This window comes from Enoplosus armatus, chromosome 1 (genome assembly GCF_043641665.1).
Source record: "Enoplosus armatus isolate fEnoArm2 chromosome 1, fEnoArm2.hap1, whole genome shotgun sequence".
Lineage (NCBI taxonomy): Eukaryota > Metazoa > Chordata > Actinopteri > Centrarchiformes > Enoplosidae > Enoplosus > Enoplosus armatus.
In genome coordinates, this window is record NC_092180.1 from 10,200,763 (window position 1) to 10,222,878 (window position 22,116).

A 22,116-nucleotide genomic window follows, 5' to 3' on the forward strand; every position below is an offset into this window, starting at 1 on the left:
CTATCAAATTGACAATGAACCTTAAGGCATCTGAATATTCTTTCTGGGCTTTAGTATTGCCATACCGTCTTTTCACACATGAGTGGATTGCTTCGCTGATCAATAATTGATTTTTCTGTCTGTGTTTGCCCGGCTAGTTGAAGAGTCACTGGACGCAGCGGTCCCTTTGCAGTAAACCAAACTCAGAGGGGAGTGAAAAACAGCTTCCAAAAGAGCGAGTTTGCCCTTAAATTGACTGTTAGTTAGTTTTGTGTGTATGGGTCTGCAGTTGTTGCATTAATATTAAAATCACCCCCCCTAGTTGGTGACTGGAGAAAATAGACATGCATTAGTTATGGTCCTCTGCTTCCAAGGGACATAACTCATTTAGAATGCATGCCGGCATGCTTTTCATCAACTTCTGGAAAAAGAAGTCCGTTGCCTCTTTCTCTGGTTCTCACACTCTCTCTCTCTCTCTCTCTCTCTCTCTCTCTCTCTCTCTGTTCTGTGTACCCTTCATGTTGCAGGTGGCATGCATGCAGCTCATCAATGCACTCGTAACATCCCCTGATGAGCTGGACTTCAGGCTGCACATCAGAAATGAATTTATGCGCTGTGGCCTGAAAGAGATATTGCCGGTAAGCACAACATAAACCCACACACGTACACACATGATATAAACTCACACTCACCTTGTATTAATATTTAAATGAGTTGTCCACTTCAGTGAAATATTGTAGATTTGCTCCAGCAAATAATTTATGAAACACAGAGGAGAGTTTGCACGTCTTCTGTCTGTGCCAGCACCCAGAAACCAATAAAGTTTCTAGTGCCTGGGCTAATAATCTTCCCACTGGCTTTTATACCATCTACCTAACATGTTTATCTGTTGTAAACAATGTTGCTGTAGCTGCCAAGGAAACAAATAAATGCAAATGAGGAGCAGGTCCCCACACCTGTTTATCATGATGAGTAACAGCGTTTAGATTGAGCTCCTGCTCTTTACTTGAGCTTGATGCTTCACTTTTGGTCAGAGAGGGTCTCAAGCCTTTCTCTCTGATTTATTTTGCTTAATTCTTTATCTCTATGAATTTTGAACTTACATGCTTAAGAAAGCAGAATCCATCCTGTTTGATTGTTGCCATCCTTTACATCAACAGTTTCAGTTTCTGCCATCTGGTACCCTCCTCCAATATTTGCATAAAGTTATTATTTGATTTGATTCTTATACCTTGTTCTTTTTCTACCTTAATCCATCTGTAGCAACTGACAACCATCAGGAATGAGGCCCTTGACATTCAGCTAAAGGTATTTGAGGAGCACAAAGAAGAGGACATGATAGAGTTCTCTCATAGGCTGGAAGACATCAAGAGCGAGCTGGAATATCCTTGTCATTATTACACACAGAAGCATGTACCTCCTATGTCTGATTCAGTGTCTCTTTCTTGTAAATGTGGATAATATATTTTGCAAACTTTCATGGCATCCAGCCAAGGTCAGTTATTCTTAAACACATAATTCTTTAATTTCTTTTTATTTCAGTAGCTTCTTTTTTTTATGTGAAAATGTTTCCGTTTACGTACAAGTCCTTGACTCTCTGCACTGATGCTGGGGACGTGTTCAGTATTGTGCAGAACATCGTGAAGGACAGCAGTGCAGAGCCCTATTTCCTCTCCATACTGCAGCACCTGATGCTTATACGCAATGACTACTTGGTCAGGTAAAAAACCAGCAGCACAAACATACACACAACATACATTATACTTGTCTTAAGTATAATGAAGCAAGCAGTTTTACTTCTCCTTTTCCTCCTTTATTTGATTCATTGATCTCTTTTTGTCTCCCTGTGTGTCTGTGACTTGGACTCTCTGAGTCTTTTTCAATCAGCTCTATCATTTTCTATATAGTGTCAGAAGTGTATAGTAATATTACTCACGACCTGTGATAATAATGATGACATATAGCATTTTAATCTCACATTTTAGCTGAATGTACACCCAAGCAAAGGCCTAAACACCTTTTGAACACTGGTAATGATGTACTGTACACTGGTGAAGAGCTTGTTTTGTGTGAGGTCCTACACCTTCTGCCTTAAACCCTCTCAATGACATTGGCTAACAAAGAGAATGTTGTCTCTTTCATCTCCAAGCCATCTACAGCAACCATGGCTCCAGAGTATTTCTCATCTCCTATTAATGGTACTTTTCAAAGGGTTATTTTATGTTGGTTCACTCACAGCTGGGTGTGAGTTAAACCTTGGCTTGATCAAAAGATGGAGCTCTAATCTGAAGAATATGAAATGCATCACCTGCAGTTGTTCTCTCACCCAAAAACAACATCTAAAGTATCTGGCACTTTGCTCTGGCTCCGTCTGATTAATTGTCTTCATCTGAAATTATTATGAAATGTTAACATTGGTGTTTTATGACTGCACATTGGTGCCATCTATTTTGTAAGCATTAGTAACAGCATAAAAATATTTAATGTACACAAAAAACCCCACTATGGTCCGTAGTTATCAGATGCTATCAGATTTTAGGGAAACGTTAGCAGCTCTCTCTTGCTCTTGGTTTGGGATTGTTTACAGTCTAGCAACCCCGCCAAATTTGTTAACCAAGATAGCGTTACGTTACAGACGTCAAACACATTTGTTAGTCCTCATCCTTAGAAGCTTTTTCTCTTTAAAGCATATTGTGTGGAAAGATGAAGATAAAACATAAATCTGACCTCTGTCTTGCTTGTTCGAGTATGTAAATGGATCAGCTTAACAGGGTTATGTTAGATTAAAATAAGAGTCTGATCTCACATTTTCCTGATAATACTTATAATACGAGGACTAACTAGTTCTACACTGCAATACAAAAACAATACAATGTTTTGACATGCAGTCTTTCAGCATGATATCGTGTATTTAGCCATCAAGGCCATATTTAAGACCCCGACAGGGTTTTGTTTCAAAGCAAAGGTCTGCACTCATATTTTATGGCGTAAGTGACTATTATAATAAAAATAATAATTAAAAAAATAATTAATTAAGTTACTGAAGTTGGCAGTAGCTTTCAGTGTTTGAGTGCAGAGATGGATATACAGATACACTTAGAAAACGTGTATGCATTCAAGTATTGGGACTGAGGTTGGCAATAACTTTTGTTTTTCAGTTTTCGTTTTCTCTTCATAAGCATGTGATGGCTGTCATCCTGAGGGCAAATCACAACAACACACTCTATATTAATTATTATTAAAAATGTGATGATTGTAAAGATGTGTCGTTTAATGGCATGGGTGATTGCATATTTTCCCCCTCATTCTCAAACCATATGGTGTAGCTCCTCATTCTGTTTTTAGTTGGCTTCAAGTATTTCTTTTTAGAATACATTTGCAAGTTTTCCTCAGGCAGTTCCGTACTCTTGATATCATTAATTTTCACCATTGGCACATAAGGCATCATGTCTGAATGTGATCCTTTTAATGCACTGCATATCTCACGACTGACTGGTGTAGTGATCTTTAGTTATTTAATTTTTGGTACCTTTGATGTCAAGAATATACAGTCCCCTTTTACACAGGGGTCCCAATATCACAGAGTAATGAAAGGAACACCAGCAGCTTGACTGACAACTTGCCTTATTCCATTTGATTGTTAATATTTTCATCTTCATTCAGACAATGATTCCATCGTGCAGCTCATCATCATAATAAAATCATAGATATGGTATTCATACTATCAGATCCAGTCTCAGTGTTGTTTTAGGAAGAGGTGGAAGGCAGTGTCCCTGATTTATCGCTGTTTCTACGTTTCAAAATATTAATTAATGATTTGGTGTAGAAGGGCTGTGGACTCTCAGCGGCATTGTTGCAAGATAATGAGAAGATCACACAGACACTTTCCTTTTAACTTGCAATAGCACTGTGGCTCCCAGCCTTGCATGTCATCTGTTGTTGAGTTATTATACCTCCTTTTTCTTATTGTGGCATGCCCTTGGTTATTCTGTCATCAACGCATTCAACAGACCCATTTAAAACAATTGAACTGCAATTACTCAGCAACTACTAATAGGTTGGTGTGTATTCCCCATTGTTTGGTATGATCAAAACAGTTGTTATAATAAGGTGTAAGTGGTGTATAAATGGGTGTTTTTAAGTGTTAGTAGTTCTAATGAAACCAAAACAAACCAAACTTAACTTGTGTAACATTAATATGTGCCTCATGCTGGTCATATTATCCCCAGTAAGCCATTTTATTTATCAATGAAAGTTTACATCCTAAAAATGAACATTAAAACATTTTTTGTTGCCATATTTGTTATGGAATACATATTGTATATCAGTTTACTAAGAACACAGTTTCTGCCCCTGTTCTGTCCTCTGTTCAGCCTCATCATTCTTATTTAGTTTTTTTCATTTTCTGCTGTCTATTTTCCTTACCTGTTATTGTTGTGTCCACCCATTTTCTCCTAAATGGCTGGTGTAGTCGGGGTTGGGGTTTGGTGTTGGAGAAAGATGTTTAAGAATTCTGGATAGACCTGATTCTCATGTCAACGGCGTTAATGATGTTGTCTGAGCACGTAAAATGTATTTTGATGCTCTGTCAGTTGGTTTCAAATTTCACCCGTTGTATGAACATCAGGCTTTGATTTGATTCAGTAAAGCATATTAATACATAATCATAAAGGTAAGTAGCCCCGACTTGGAGCCTCCTGTTATGTGTAGGATCTCTGATACCTATTATGCAATGACTCTGATTGGTTGCTCAGGCATAACTGTAGAAGTTGATGAGATATGCCACATTTCCCTTTCTGTTCATTTCCTCTGACTCTGTCCAGATAGCAGCTCTTATACAAATGCACTGACACTAAAAGATTAAAAGAATGAAAATGAATCCAATAAAATGATGTATGTTTTTGCCTCTCTCTCTCTTTTTTCTCACTGTCTCTCTTTGTTATCTCCCTCATCCTGACTCTCAGGCCCCAGTACTTTAAGATCATTGAGGAGTGTGTGTCTCAAATTGTGCTGCACCGTAGTGGCACTGACCCAGACTTCAGTTACCGCAAGCGCCTAGATGTGGACTTCAGCCACCTCTTAGGCAAGTCACACTCTTCTGGCAGTTTATTTACATTACAGATATGTCAATAAAACCCAAATGATTTTCATTCTGCTTCTTGTTTCCAGAGGTGTGTGTAGATAAAGCTCGAATTGATGAGTATGAACAAAGAGCTTCAGAACTGGCACAGAAGGCAAGTATTGACCAAAAAAACAGCTTAGATTTTCATCCCTCTACATATCCACTACACCACCCTGCCAAAACAAAACCCACTAAGACATGCTGCCATTTATTCTAATAAAATAACATCTGTATAGCAATGAACTTGAGAGCCCAGAACACAGTGTACATTTGCAGTCATCGCTTAGCAGAAAATGACATGGATAATGAAAAATAAAAAGTGTCATTGTTACACACACATGCTTGTGAAACGTGTGAGGTAAAATGGATTGGCTGCTGTGATTAATTGAAGTTGGGGTAGCAGAAGGTTGTAGATCCTGATTAGAGGGATGGGCTCACTGATTGACATGTGTGTATGGTACTTAAAGGGTTTTATAGATGAATGGGTGTTTGACAAAAGGTTGAAATTCAGTCATTAAATTAAGGTAATCAAAATGAATGTTGATCATATAAAATGGTTATACCATTAGACTTAAACAATTTTAATGAATACTGCTTATGTTAATTGCTAGTTACATTATCTCAATATCATTGTGTGCTTTAGTGATTAATTTGGATATGGCGTTTCTCTTTTTAGTTTGACGAGGAGTTTCTAAGTCGACAGGAGGCACAAGCTCAGTTGGTTAAGTGTGAAGCGCAAATAGCTGAACTCCAAGCAGAGCTGCAGGCCTTCAGGTCCCAGGTACAGTACATTACCTATCGGTGTTTGTTTTCAATGTCAGCTTTTGTAAATTGTGTTACTTCTTTAGGGGATGTGAATTACTAGATTTGATTGCTCAACAAAACCCTCCAAATCTTGCAAAGAATTGCAATTCAACTTTCTTTTCTTACTTTCCATTATTAGATGTTCTTTTTATTTTGGGGTGCGAGGTCTGGATGGGGTGGGGGGTTTTATCCACTGGAGCCTGCGGTTTGGTTTGACATGGAGGCTGCTCCACTGGCTAGCTGACACTAAGTCTAATGAGAACACTGACCAGTCCTCCATGTTGGCCATTTCTGATTCTCTGATCTTTATCCTGTAAGAGGAAATTGTTCTAAAAGCAATTTATTCTGACAACTCCCTTCAACCTCACTACTGGGCCACCCTTCAACCCCCCCCCAACACTCCAGAGAGTTGCTCCCATGCCCTGGCACTGCAAGATAACTACACTCTCAGAGAGGGGAAGAGAACTTCCTTTTTATTTTCCTGATAATTTTTCAATTTGAGAGAGCAAACACAGAATGAATACTCAAATAGTACCTTAGTTCAAATGATGTTGGTACATTTAGCCAATGCAGGTACGTACACACACAGTCTTTGTCTGTCTCTGTCTGTGTCAGTCTAACTTTCACCAACACACTCGCTCCCGCACTTGTTAATTCAACAAAGGTTTTCTTCCCTCTAGAGGCAGTGGCAGAGTAAGGGCCCAGGGCTGACCTTTAGTGTGCGTCTTTAATCTAAAACTGGTGCATGGATCAATAAGCCATTTGCTCTGTATGATACAATTTACAAAGTTTTGTAGCTCCGGTTATAACATTTGATTTTTAGCTTTGGAAAAAACAAATTATTGTGGGTATGTTCTGGACAGAAACTGGACGGTTTATGAGCATTTGGCCTCTGCTGGATGGTTGAGAGAACACGCCTCCGTTATCCGTAGCACACTGGTGTTAGAGCATACTGTGCTACACATTTGGCAGATGCTATAGTTCGATTTTTTTTCATTTACTTTTATTTTATTTATTTGGGGAAGGGTTTCTTCAGCACTGCTCCAAAAGCAAAAAAAAGCAAAAAAGAACCTTCTATAAACAAGCTAAATATTCTGTTCTTGAGTAATATTTGCTAGAATCAAGGTACAAAAAATATGTCGATGAGATAAGCAAAAATCACTCAATAGCATTTGTTAAAACTAGAATTTAAAAAAGTGCCACTGCAAAATATTATGTGAACTTCATCTGTACCTGTAGAGTACAACCATAGTCGTACATGTAGGCCCCTGAGCCTCAGTAAAGCAGTTAGGAGGTTAAAAAATAATTCTGGCATGTATTATCTTTTTTTTATCATGAATAAATCCCCCAAAGAGACCAAAAAAGTATCATCACCAGTGCTACAGAATTACTCCATAATGTATTTTTAGTAATTCTGGATGTCAGTGGAGTTCTATGGACCTTTAAGCTACAATGTATTACCAGCTGTCACACTTTGTGTAAAGTTTGCTTCATTTTTTGTATTTTATGTGAATGGGCCCGCCTACATTTTTTCTTCTTCCTGCCTATCCAGTTTGGAGCTGTACCTGTGGGTCTGTCCTCTGCCCATGTTGGACAGGCGTCATCTTCCTCAGCATTCCTGTCTGGGCCTCCACCCCCTGCTCCAGCACCTGGGGTGCCAGCTCCCCCTCCTCCCCCTCCTCCACCTCCTTTACCAGGCTGTCCTGCCCCACCTCCTCCACCTGGAGTGCCTCCTCCATTTGGTGCCCCTCCTCCACCCCCTCCAGGGTTTGGGGGTGCTCTAGGCTCCCCCACCCACCATGCGCTGCCTTATGGCCTCAGGCCTAAGAAGGACTTCAAGCCCGAGACCTCCATGAAGCGCCTCAACTGGTCCAAGGTAAGACACTGCAAGGTGTTTGTAATATTTAACCACCCCCATTTTCGTAAATGAGGGTGACATAATATAGGAAAAACATCTCAATACAATGTAGTCTAATATACTGCTAACTGAAGCCTCAAAAATACTATGGAGTTGAATCAACACCTCACTGACAAAGTGAACCAAAATTTTAACATTTCACAAATGTAGGATTTATTCCCATGCTATGTAAGTATATTGGATTAGAGATCATTTTAGAGGTGTATCTGGTACTATTACAGATTTCTATATTGAGTGATCTGCAGTATAAAAAATATATTAGAGTTGTTTTCCCACTGTGCTGGGTTATGGTTAAAAAAGTTTGAGACAAGAAACTGAAAATTTAGGCCAGATATTTATAGTGGCCCTTTTTCTTCTCTTAACTTTGTTCCTGATGTTCATTGGCAGCGCCTGAACAGTACAGATGTTGGAACAGTTTTTCTAAGAATTAAACAACAACTTCCTGCTTCTTTGCCAAGCCAGTCATAATTGAAAATAACAGATGATCAGATGCTATTGTCAGAGCAGCCTTAGTGGTACCTCTACAGATGTTGTTGTCAGCAGAGCAATAATAGTTCACCCCACAAGTGATATTAGTTTGTGGTTTGATTAATAATTTAATCTCAGATGTACATCGGTACAGATGTTCAGCAAACTAAACCATATGCTTGAGATTTCAAGTGAACCTTTTAGTAGGACATGAGGAGGACTTATGGCACAGCTGTATGAGATGCCCACATATGGTTATGTTTGGGACAAAGCTGTTCTGAAACTTCGTCAGTAATAAGATTTCAAACTTCCAACTATTGCTCAGTGGCTCAGCCAGTTTGAGAGTTGTGACTAAACATTTTAATGAGCTCAGTGATAAAACTTTTTTTACATTCAGGAAGACCTCCTAGCAGCAGCATAGCCTTGACATGCTATTGGCTTGTCACTTTCTTTTAATTACTGTGTTAGCAAACAGTTGTCAGTTTACACATCTAGCACATACCGGGCCCCATCACAGGTGTGATGGAGTTGTATGAACATGACTCCAGTGGGAAATGAAGTCCACTAAGACTATTGATATTTTATAGGGAAGGTATCTTCATAAGCCATTTTGCTTCAAACCTCTGCTGCACAATGTTTTATTGCTGCACTTTTTAATATATATGTAAATATATGTATTTATATGTATCTATATTACATATAGATGCATATATATGTATATGTGTATATGTTTACAAATCAATTCTACATTTGATGCCTGTCATTAAAGGTTTCAAAGCCATCTTATAATGTTTGTGTGTTTCTACCATACTATCTTGACAAAGGCATATGTACCAATAACTTTTTCTTATATTGGCATTTCCCTCTGTAGCCACTATAATCTGTAAAATACAGAACTATGTTTTAACTAAAAGTACTGAACTGTGTGATGTGTGTTGTCAGATACGTCCCCAGGAAATGTCAGAGGGCTGTTTCTGGGTGCTGGCTGATGAGAACCAATACGTGAAACCAGAATTACTCAGCAGGGTTGCTCTCACTTTTTGTTCTCATAGAACAGGTAAGACTCACTACATTTTTTACTTACTTATTTATTTAATGCCTATTGTCCTGACTTAACTTATGATATGATATATTTCTTCTATTTCTACATAGATTATTCTGTACAATATGTTTCTCCTCCGCATCTACTCTCTTCCGCTCCGTTTCATTTTCTCTTTTTGGCTCATGACTGTGGCACTTTGGCTTAAATTTGCAGTGTGGTGCTAGGGAGAAAAAATTGCAAGGTTGAGCTGGAGTGGTAAGACAAGACAGAAAAGTGTGAATGTGTTTCTGGTTTTGTGTTGTGCTTGTGAGTAATTGGCAATGTGTCTTCATTGAGGAAGAATTGCATGACAAGGATACAGGCAAGTGTGTGAGTGCTTGTATCAACCCCTCTAGGCTACTATTAGCAAACAAACTCCTTTCATCACTTTCAGTGAATGGGTAGTGAGATATGCATGACAGAAGTGAACACTTATTTATTGGAGTTAAATTTGGTCCAGTTTCTTTTCGACCATCCTTCTCCTCAAAGTGTTTTTCAATGTGTTTGGTCACAGTAGCCCTTGATGGCATAACATACTCGGGCTCAAGGTACCAAACAGCTCTTTGAATCCCTCGCCATCTTCCACACTGATCGGTAGCGTATCGGTCTCAATCATTCGGCACACCAACTGGGTGATGGCTTTGGACCGGCGCGCATCATACTTTCTCTAGCAGCGACGTGATCTTTGTCTGCGAACTTGTTCTTAATGTGGTACTGCATAGTGCTAGTGCTAGTACTACTACTAAACTGAAGAGTAGCATCACACAATTTACATTTGACTTCCTTGCCTTTCTGGAGGAAATGGTTGCACACAAAGCTTCGTTTAGCACACTTAACTTCAGGCTGCTAGCTGTGTATGCAAATTAACCTATAGATCGGTCAAAATATTCGTGGTGGTTAACCGATTAACGGTTAACTGTTGACTAATCACAACACTATCTAAACATCATTGTTATTTTTACTAGTATTTAAAACTATGTACTAAAATGTACAGCCCATGAATGAGAACTATGAGCATAATATCTTTATACCTATACATTTAGTCATTTAGTGAAATTATAAACAATAATATTGAAATAATGTCTGTACTCAGTTAGTCAGCAGTCCTTGCTGAATCGGGAGTCACCAAGGTTGTCATGCTGTTTTGGATTTTGGTGGGCTATTCTGACTCTTCCTGGTGGTAATGTTGCATGATAAGACACCATACAGTTACATCCTCACACATTAGTATGGGTGGCAAGATCAGGAATATTCATGTACAGGGTTGTTGGAATGATTAAAGGTAGAGCAGGAGGTAGCATGAGATGTTATCAGTCTTGTCTTCTCCTGTGCTTTGTCTATTAGTCCCTTCTCTGTTGATTTATTCACATGTCTTGTGTTTTCTTTCTTGTGTTGTCACTGACTCAGCTAGCTTACGCCAGTTTGAATTATTCATCCAGGTGTTATCTACCTGTCACAACTCTATGCTGCTACTCTCAAAGCACGTAAGACCCCCCCTACACACAAATGCACCCTTGTTCCCTACGGTCAAGGTGTTGAATAATGGAGGCAGCTCTAAATGGCAAACAGGTAGACAGCCAGTCAAGCAGATGTTCTCTGAAGAGGGCAAAGGAAGGCTGTCCATCAGTAGACAATTGTACTTTTCTGTTAGGATAATGACCCAGAGCCTGCACACGTTCACACCCCCACACGCACACAGGATTTTATTTGACAGTAATCATGAAACACACATCTCATCATATGAAGAGGCACACAAAAGCACTGCTGCTCTGCAGTATGCTGACCACCTGGTTTGTTACTGCTCATGGGTATACTTCTCATGGTTTGAGTCCTTTCTCTTAGTTGTGTTCCTCCATGTGTCCTCCCGTCCCAGTGGAGGTTGTAGTATCAGCATGACTGATGGGTTCAGCTGTCGGACCCAGTTGCTACTGCTGCCGTGTGTCAGTGAGTATACGTGCATGTGGGCTTGTCTTCTTATTAACACAACCATGTAGCATCATGTTTCATCTCACTTAAGAGCAGCAGCATCTGGATCAGCATTAAACATTAAAAAGGACACAGTACGAAACAGTATTCACTCAGTTTTTCTTATTAAATATTCATTTATATCCCTTGAAACTTCCTTATTCTGTTGTTTTCTAAGAGAATCCCTGCCATCCTGTACACAAACTGCTTGAGTTTGGATGGGGACTTGAAACAGTTTGTTTTGAGACCATCACTGTTGTATTTTTGGCAGACCTCAATTTAATTTAAGTGTAAATAAAAATACAGTGTCTTTTTTTTATTTTTATTATTCAAAGTGAGAGAAGGCTGGAACTACACATTCAACCAGAATTTATATTACTGCTTTTGGAGGAGCAAAACACAGTTTTATTTGACTAAATAGACATTATATTCACAGCGGTAGTATCCTTTATGGCTCCTCTGTTTATCTATTCAGAGTGGGATGTGGTTTTTGGCAAAGGGTCGGTGCCACAGTAACACATCTCATGAGTGAGCAAATTGTGATAAATTGGTGTTTTTCTTTTTGAGCGAGCAGGTCAGAGCAAACAAAATTAAATAAGACCACACAGAATAATATGAGTTGATTTCTGTGCTCTTCTCTCAAGTCTCTGCTCATTAGCGGTAAACCTTTGATACAAATGTACTGTAAATGTCCTGTCCTAAACAATAAAAATTTAACCTTTCAATTAGGGACAAAACAGTGAGAGGATGTCACCCTGTAATGTTTGTATGGTTATGGCTTTAGTCTACTAGATCAATCAAAGCCTAGCATTACGCACAGGAGAAGTGACAGCCCATACTGCCTGTAAGAGGGGTTGAAAAGAAGCAACCCAGAATGGACTTATGTGTGTTATATGTTTACTTGTTGTTATTGATTTACCGTTGTAAGCATTTTAAAGGATGCATTCCAATGGGGTTTTACCCAAGGTAGAAGTTTTTTGTCATTCTCTTTGCTTGCCTTTTAACATTCACAATATGACACACTACTTCCATGTAGGGTATCTTTTCTTTGACACACTATCTTGCAAGGTTGTTCTTTACTTGTCACCTCATAATGTTCTTCCCAAGTCTTTCAGGTAATAACAACAATGGGCAAGATCAGTTCCTTCTTTTGACTCTGCCAAAATAACCCTTAATTATTGGGCCTGCAAAGAGCAGCACAGATCAATCGATTTTGTCCGTAAATTGCTTTTCAAGTCCATCAGAAGCAGTCAGATAAAACAAATAGTCCCACTAAAATTCAGGTAACTTCTGTTCCGACAAGTTCTTTGTGGTGATATTGTTTCTGACACCTTAAACTTAGAGACTTAAACTTAAAGAAAGAGAGAAAGATTGTAATCCAGAGTGAGAGACTCTTTTCTTTATGTTTGTCTGTGAGTTGACTGTCCCTTTGTGGTCAATTTTTTTTTATCAACCTCTCTTTGGTTGTCTTTAGCTTTATAGTAATTGTGTTCCAGTAAAGTCCTCAAAACAAATGTATCATCTTGAGGCATACATTTTTTTAATTGAGAAGGTCCTCTTTCAACTTTCATTAGATGGTTTCTTTTTCTATCCACCTCTGGCCTTCGCAGTGCCAGGTATTCCGCATTTAAAAGTTAATCACACTTTGTGATTTTTCTTCAGGCTACAGAACTGTTGAATGATTTCTGTTAAGCTGCTATGGTTAACTAAGTGTTCTCTACTAAAGCTATTTACTCTTAACAAGAACACTCCTTCAGAAGTTGTTTAATGATCAGTCATTTCTCTTTGCAGCCTCATATGCTGGATATTTTATGACCAAATATGATAACCTCTGAACTTGGATTCATTAGCGATTTGCATAGCTGCTTACACCTCAACCTGACAAATAAGTATCAAACATCTACCTCTACATCCATTCAAGGCATGCCTAATTAGTCTAGAGGTGAACGTCACCTATGCTGAAAGCTTGATGCCTCCAATAACAGTGTGCATTAACCATGGCCCTATTTATATCGCTTGCCAAATAGCAGCCAAATGGGTGAAATGTCATGTGTTGTTGGTTTTCAAACATGGAGACAAAAAATAAAAACCACTTAATATGTAGTAGTTAATATGTAATACTTAACAGACTCGTTGCACTGCGTTTCTGGACACTGTGGTGTTAATATCGGTATTTCACTTATATTATAGCTACTTACCAATAAAGAAATGTGGGGTGTGTTTGAATAATCATCAACAATAATCATCAACAACTACGTGATGGATTGCGATGAAATTTTGTACTGACATTCATGGTCCCCCCCCCTAGGATGAATCCTAATGACAATGGTGATCCCTGACTTTTCCTCTAGCGTCACCAGCAGGTTGACATTTTAATTCAGAGTGAAATTTCTGAGACTTTTATGTTTGACACGGGATAAGTCCTACTGACTTTGGCGCTCTCTTATGGTGCTACCAACAGGTTGACATTTTTGTTTTATATTAAAGAGGACTTATTATGCTTTTCCTTATTTTTTGTCATGTACATAGTGTTACATTGTTGAATATTCCTATTAAACATTACCAAAGTTGCCAAATAATGAGGAAACGTATGTAAAAGTAATCCCTGTGAGCCAAAAGCTCAATCTTCACACTGCTCTGAACGCTCCCTTCACTTTTCGTGTCTTACTTCAGTGAGATGTGTTGCGAAATACATCCCAGATTTCTTCAGATGGTCGAAGAAGAAGAAAAAAAGGAAAAAAAGCACACCCACGAAGTAGAGGGACGCGCTCATCCACCCACTCAGTCTGTCTGAGTTATTCGGCTGCTCTGCTCAGGACTGCTCTTTACTACTACTCAGTATGTCTCACAGAAAGTGCTTTTTCTGTTGTGAAGGAAAGTAGGTAGGTAGTAGGTAGTTTCTTGATGGACAGATGGCTTTACTTGTTGCTAAGGTAATCGATAACTACTAACTATATATCTATATCTATGCTCTTAGTTAGCTGACTCTAACCATCTGACTCTCAGAGCCTGGGACTAAAAACCTCCTCCTCCCGGCGGTCCAAGGCTCCTGTGCTGGCGGTGTAAACACCAACACTCCCCTGCTCAGAGCGCACTGAGCTAACGGCAGCTACAGTTAGCAGCTGTTAGCAGTTACTTTATAAAGCTTTCTGTCCATCAGGAAACTCTGTAAATCACCAAAAGTTGAGGCAGTAATCAGTGAGGCCCAGTACCCAGAAACACTCAGCTCCAGTAGCATCTGTCATTTTTCCAACTTGTCTCATTTGTGGTCTGATAAACAGTAAGTTCATCAAATTCAGTGCCCCATATCTCTATTTTCCAAGCTAAGTTACTGTTGCTTTCATGCAGTCGACGACAGCGGCTCGAGTATGAACCGATGCCGCTGAGAGAGAGAGACAGAGACGTCTCCCTGCCCCTCGTGGGCTGCAGGGAGGTGGCCAATCAGAAGAAAGTGGGCTTTTAGGGAGGCGGTCCTTGAAGAGACAGGTACTCAAATGGCTTGTGTCAGACAGAGGGTGAATTGAGGGGCTGCATGAAGGGCCAGAATATGAACAAGGACTTATTTGATCTGTGAATCATGCAAAGCTACTCTAGTGGTGTCCCAGAATAAACATATAGAGTTGGAAATGAGCATAATACCTCTCTTTAAAATATCTCGACAACTATTGGATGGGTTTCCATGAAAATTGGTACTGACATTCATGGTCCCCAGGGGATGAAATTTAATAACTTTGATCCCCTGACCTTTCAGGTCAAAATTACAGTTTGTTTAATACTTTGGTTCATAACCAAAGACCTTCAAAACTAATGACATTCCCATCAACCTCAGCTCTACTTGTGTTTAGTGCTAATTAGACACACTGTGTAGCAGAGTACAACAAGCCACACCTGACCACACCTAGCTGTGATCACTGATGTGGTCAGAAGTTTAACAGACTTATAGAGGTCAGTGCAATGATGCTTTTCCTCCATACAAGATAGTGTGGAGTTGCTTTTAAGTGCTCCTGAACTGGAAGCTAAGACAGGGAAGCCAGCTCCAGCCCTGCTGTTCTTTTGTATAACTTTCTACTTTTCCTTTCCTTTCTGCTCTCTTTCAACACGGCTGCTTCTCCACAGAGAGTCAATGCATGCAAGTGGACAGCTTGCTTTGTGTAAGATGAAGCAGCTGTAGACTAGTGTCTGTCTCCGCTTAGGTTCACAAAATAATAAAACTTCCCATCAAAGCATAAGAAATAGGTGGTGTGGAGTGAGTCTGTGTATAGTGGAGGGAATGTCAGAAACTTAGCCAACCCCCAGTATTTCTCATGCTAACCTTTTGCGGTGAGCCATTTCAGGCAAATTGGAACAAACAAGTTTGAAGAATTATTATTTCTCAAGAAGTAGTCAGACATTTTCAATTCTCGAGGGAAAGAAAGTAGGTTTAATAGAGCCCCTTGTACCACTGTTGATGTACTGCCACTGCTTGTGCTCCTTGAATAGTGGTCTTCGGACCATTCAGGCAGTCTTTTAAAGCCACTTACCAAGGCAGGAGACCTTGATATGTAGGATTTTACCTTAAGGTTACTCATGTACAGTTTAAATCTCATCTTCTGTGGGAAAATCATAAACATAGATAAAGTGACTTGTAAACTTTTACATAAATGTCTTGTTTAGTGCAATATTTATGTGTTATTGTTTATTGCATTTCCTCACCAACACAGGTAAAATGAAAACAACCCCCAAAACAGGATAAATGCTGAAAATATTAAATACAAATGTTCCTGTATGTCACACATTCACTTGCAAATGTTGTGTCCTTATCTACTCAAGATAAGACAACTGCTTGAATCAGGGTGCTTGCATGGGCCATTAAGTTTGTCATTTTTGACCCATTTCTGACTCTTTCTGTAGTTCTCTGATTCACACCAAATAAGCATCTTGGGGCTCTTTGTAGCTTCAAGTTTAAGACGCCAACCATGAACAGCAGCGTCACTGGTTTGAGTCCCTCTGGTGAAATATGCAAACATGGAACAGATGACACCCAGTATTCTATGTTAACAGCTTGCATTAAAGTAACACACGTTGGGCCAATATTGGGTTAGGAGTGTTCTTTGCATTTTTACTTTTAATTATAACTAATAATTATTACATGTCAGTTAGCAAAATGTTTACAGAGTAGATGTGTAAAAACAAATGAAACAAAAAACTTTTTTTGGTGTATGCTAAATGCTCCCTGTTCACCCAAACACAATCTCTCACACCTGCAAACATACAGTATGCACTACTCTCACATGTTTCCTTTGCTGTGTTAAAGTTGTGCCTTGTTCTTTGAGCATTCATTATATAGTTTGGTAAAAGAGGATGTGCTATATGACAAAAGTAATTCATATAGCTTTCAGGTTGAATATGAATAGTGAGGGATTAACTAAAGTTAATTATTAGATCCGTGACTGAGGGTGATTTCATTGCGATTAATGATGACAGATTATAAATTGAGCATAGCTAATGATGCTACAATGTCTGCCCCTGAACTCTGAGCTTTAATATGTTCCCTTGACATCTGAAGGCTTTAATTGCAGTCTTTGTGGTTACTGTCTCATATGCTCAGGATGGAGCCCGTAAGGGAAGAGACAAATCCTTATTCTCAGAGATTCATCAAGAAACTTCAAAAGAGAGAGAATTGAAAGTGGCATAAGCTGTAGCACTATTGTAATTCATTGTAACAAATTGTCTGCTGACCCATGTAGTGAGTAACAGTGAAGTGACTGCAAAAACCCTCATATTTATGGTGATGTCTCAACTTTCATATGAATGCACACATACCAAGCGGGAAGTATTTTTGTTGAAAAACACATCAGGACTTGGGCAGTGGAATTTGTTTTTATAGAAAATATTCACACATGCATCACGGAATTTGAAGTCACTGAGAAAATTGTTTTACGTATTTCAAGCTTGTGGATTTTTTTTCCCTCACAAACACAACTCAGAATATATAGTCTCAGGTTCTTCATTGCAACCTTTCAAATCCTATTCTACACATCACAAGTAAATTTTGCATGAGCTATTGCTACAATCACTGCTGTGAATGTGGGTCAAAACACATTCACACATGTATTAAAAATGTGAGACAAGATCTGTACATAGGCAAGTTAATAATAATGTATGCATGTTAATGCATGCAGTGAGAGCAACAGATTTGTATAATCTTATGTTCTATTTAAGTGAGAGAACCAACGCTCTGACCTGTGATGCCTGATGTGAATATGAGACTATCATAGTTGACTATTAATGTCATCGGTGACTCAAATCACTCAGCACTGCTAGAACATTGAGAATATGTCCATGAATTGGCAGGCCTTGAGATTCTTAAATCTCTGTGATTACAAGAAACTGTAACTCTGTTGTGTTTCTATTTTTGATAAGTCTGTATGTTGTATGAGTTCATAACAATGATACTTTTTCTTTTGATGCACAGAAATTCTTTCTCTATGGACTTTAACATCACTTTATATTTAGTTTGATGCTTTCTGTTGTCTTTCTGCTGACAATAAAATGTCTAAAATAATGCTTACTTCAGACATCACTAACCAGCTTTTTTTCTTTCTCTTGTTGCTCTTTCTTGCTTTTTCTTAATTCTGGTCTTGCAACTTCAACTTGGCTGCATGATCTGCATTCATGTTTGATCTGGAACAGAAACCAAAGGTTAGTATTTTTTTTTTTTTTGCTTTCACCCATTAGTTGTTTTCCTCTCAATTTACAGTACCTATTTTAGTTGTTTCCACACTTAATCCAGATTTTTATTTCAGATTTAGCCAAATTCTAACCTTCAGCATAACTTTTGATATTTGTACTGAAATAATTAACCATAAGTACATGACTGATGAGATTTACTTTTTTTTGGGGGGGGGTTCAGTCTCCCAACATATATCCCTGAATGCACCTAAAAATCATGCAGTTATGGAGTCAGGAGTGTCTCATACGTCTTGAGTAAATGCTGATGGTTATTAAGTTAAAGGTTTGAAGGGCTCTGGAGTATTTTCACTTCAGTCTCTTGAGGCTCATCTGCTCAAACCTACTCCTGTTACATCCTCCTCCTCTTCACCACTGTAGGCCATGGTTTTTGTATTGCCATACCAACCTCAGCCACTGGAGTTATTGTGTGACCTTGTGAGTTTGTTTGTATTATTTACCTGGTCATCTTGATTTTATACAAGCATCAAACTCTCTGGGTTTGAAAAGCCCTGAAGCCAATGTGAAAATGCCTTTAAGAAACAGTGTGTAAGATTTAGGGGAATCTATAGAAAGAAATAGAATATAATATTCATGTTTTCGTTCGTGTATAATCACCTGAAAACAAGGATTGTTGTGTTTTCGTTAGCTTAAAAGGAGCCCTTTATATCTACAGAGGGAGCGGGTGCTCTATCATGGAGCCTACCCTGTTGCACCGGCATGTTTCTACTGTAGCCCAGAATGGACAAACCAAACACTGTCTCCAGAGAGAGCCGTTTGCGTTTTTAGCGAGTTTTGCAGCCTCCGTAGTTTCTCCTACTTCTTCTCCTTCTTGCCACCATGGCGACCTGTCAGTCAGGTTAGAGGTGTTTGGGTTGTACTAAAAGACACTCTAAGGAGTCGGTTCTTCAATTTTTCCAGTAAGTGCATTTTATATGGCATAAAATTAAAATGCCATTGCAATGTGACTTGTGACAAAAGTCAGAAAAAACTATAGTTTATAGTTAGTTGATGTTTTGTATAACTTAATATGATTAATTGATGATTGATGATTCTTGGCTGAGACTGTTCTGTATTTTTAGAATTGTTTACACTTTGGATTTTACGAAGAATGTAACTTCAACCTGCCTGTGATTGACATTCATTAAAATGAACTAGAAAGAAAAAGAACAGTATTGAAATGAAAAAAGTAGACAGAAGTAAATAGAATTGATTTGTGATCAAACCATACAACTTTGATTCACATTTGAATTGTGATGTACCCAGAGCTTCCCCCTGCCCCTTTGGAATAGCTTTAGTGTTCCAGTAATTAACAGTAATTAAATATTTGGATTTCAAATAAATAATTAGTCCTATGATATTGCATACAGTTTTAATCCCCAACATTAGAAAACGCAAGGGAGAGAAAGAGGCACTACTTCTTTTTACACAGCCTTTCCTCTTATTGGAACAGAAAAGAAGAAAAAGGGAGAAACAAACAAACAAGTGTAGTGAGTGGACGCCCAGAGAGAATGCTGACAGCTCTCAGAACTTTCAGCAGTTTCTGTGATTTCACAGATAGCCTCTGGAGAAGCTCTTTGAGATCATCAGTGTCAATAGATGGAGATAAAACATGTATAGCAGGGCTTTCCTGTGGGTGTTTGCCAGAACAGAGGGTGAAAAATCACAGAATGTTTTAGAGACACTGGCAAGTGTGAATTGAGGGATATGTGGAACCTGTCTGCCTTTTTACTGTACTACTCATGTCATCTGGTCTTTTGTATTTACTCAGTTCTACCAACAGGGAGGTTACTTTCTTTAAGTTTAACATTAAGGGGCATCAGTGGAAACAAACCAGTTGAGTGCCTCTCTCCTGTTCTGCCTCTCTTTGTTCAGTTTTTGTTATGGATTTTAACAAGCAAAATGGGATGGGGCAAATTAATGGACCTGCAACACGCACTGTATTTAAAAATCATGTTCATGCAAATGTTTCAGGGTGTGTTTTGGGTAAGGTGCGAGAGAAAGTTTCCTGACATGAATACAAATGTTTTAGTGCTTTAATACCTGGGTCAAGGTGCCAATACAGCATATTTACATGTGTAGCAGTTTATATTGGCTACTATGCTCCCATCTTCATTGACTCCTGTTTCTTGTACCACATCATGCCTGGACTCCAAGGGCTTTACGATCTCTACATCATACGAGACCTTCTATCCTTAAACACCCCCCAACCACAAAAGTCTCACTTTTTACTCTTGCCAGTCTTTCTGTTAAATCTTGATACAGTATTAAAAATGTGCTTTTTTGCTTTCCTGGTGTAAGGCTACGATTCCATTTCTTACCACTAAAATATTTTCTTCCATATGTGGAGATAAATGTGCTTGTTGAACTTGGTCAAAGTAGAGGTATTTTAATTGACATCAGGGAAAAAAACAGCCATTTCTTTCTATCTCTCTTTGTTTATCAAGAGAGGGCAGAGAGATAGATTCATCGCCATAGTGCTGGGTAAATGAGCAACAACATGAAGAGAGCTGCCCTTTCCTGGGGCTTCTTTCCAGCTAATAAATAACATCCAATTAGACGTAACCCTCAAAGATCACAAAATCAGTTTGCCATTTCTCCCCAGGATACAGGCATCTGCTAATAACCTACCTCTACTCCAAAGTCACAACACTGCAATCTGAGAGACAGAAAGAGAAATGGAAACGGTGTTGGAGAATGCAAGTGTTATATATATACATATATATATATATACATACACATATATACATATATATATATATATATATATACACACATATATATATGTATATATATATGTATATGGGTGGTTGAGAGGTTAGTACACCTAGACAGTGGATATTGAATAGCAAATAGCAAAGCAAAGTCTATATAGATCACAATGAACAAAATAATGATAATCAGTGTAGAGAGGAGACTTTTATAGAAACAAATAAAACAGGCTACACTTGATGAAAAAGAAACTTCACTGCTAAATTGCTTATTTAGTTTATGTGTTAAAGGCAAACATTAGAATATGCTGGTGGGAACAAATATGAACAAATATTGTAGTTTAAAGAAGAACATTTTTCAAAGTTCAATATTCCTATAATGAATATTAATAATCAATAAATATAATGCCAAAATATTTTAAAATATTGCCATAGTAACTTGCTATTAGAGCCTGAACAATACTGGAGTTTTGAGGCCTATCCCGATATGTGTTTTTGTTGTTTTTAATGTGTGATGTTTTATAGTTCAGTTATTAGAAGTAGGCATGGGCTTTTAACTCTTGAACAAGTGTCCCCTTTTTTATGTTTCTTGCAATAGTGTTAAGGCTGTGTTCTCAGTGGATATCAGGCTCTACAGATCAATGTATCCTGTTGAAGCGGAAGAAGGACAAGCTCTCTTCCCACTGCTGGCACGCTGTAAGAGATAATTAGACTGCCCATTTCCATAGCATTATAATGGTCTGGGAAGGAATCATGTGTGTGTGGGTTTTAATCAGTTTGCACAAGCATATTTGGGGGAGTAGTTGATGGAAATGGTGGTTGTGTGGGAGGTTTCAAGCTCATATGGGTGGTTGAGAGGTTTAGGAGCACACATGATCAATGGAGGGCTCCCATGTGGCGGTAAAGACCATGGTCAGAGATGACAGCTTGTCCTGGCTTGACAAACTCAGGCTGACATGACAAATTAAACAGCCATGATCATTCAAACCCGTACTTGTATTCTGTCAGTGTTCCCCACAATAACCCTCAGACTACCTCCAAAGCCACTTCACATACCCGTATAGTGATGGTTAATAGGTCTCTTGAAAGCAAGGTGGGTGTATGTCTTAGAATAGCAGTAGCTTTTGTGGTCTGCTGTGCTGAGAGCCTGGTAGGCCTTTGAATTACAATGAGACGAAAGGAGCTGAGGATGTTGGTGAACACCATCATAGAGGAATTATGAAGAGATCGAGGACTATAGGAGGTGGGGATGAAAGGATAAAACAAACAGTAGTAGGTGGTCTTTTAAAAAAATCAAATGCCCGAAGGAGGCAAAAAAAAGTCACGTACTGTATCTCGTATTTACAGAACTTCAGTCATT

The 22,116-nt window shown here is 38.7% G+C and overlaps 1 protein-coding gene across 1 annotated transcript in view; it reads left to right on the forward strand.

Annotated features, from left to right (window-relative positions):
* Positions 1 to 22,116, forward strand: part of LOC139307394 (protein diaphanous homolog 3-like) — a 149,722-nt gene that overhangs the window by 38,325 nt on the left and 89,281 nt on the right. The window contains exons 10-17 of the mRNA XM_070931158.1: positions 507 to 617; positions 1,243 to 1,361; positions 1,583 to 1,699; positions 4,944 to 5,062; positions 5,149 to 5,213; positions 5,778 to 5,882; positions 7,458 to 7,781; positions 9,234 to 9,348. Of these exons, the coding sequence (XP_070787259.1) occupies positions 507 to 617; positions 1,243 to 1,361; positions 1,583 to 1,699; positions 4,944 to 5,062; positions 5,149 to 5,213; positions 5,778 to 5,882; positions 7,458 to 7,781; positions 9,234 to 9,348 (1,075 nt within the window). The remainder of the gene's footprint in view (positions 1 to 506; positions 618 to 1,242; positions 1,362 to 1,582; positions 1,700 to 4,943; positions 5,063 to 5,148; positions 5,214 to 5,777; positions 5,883 to 7,457; positions 7,782 to 9,233; positions 9,349 to 22,116) is intronic.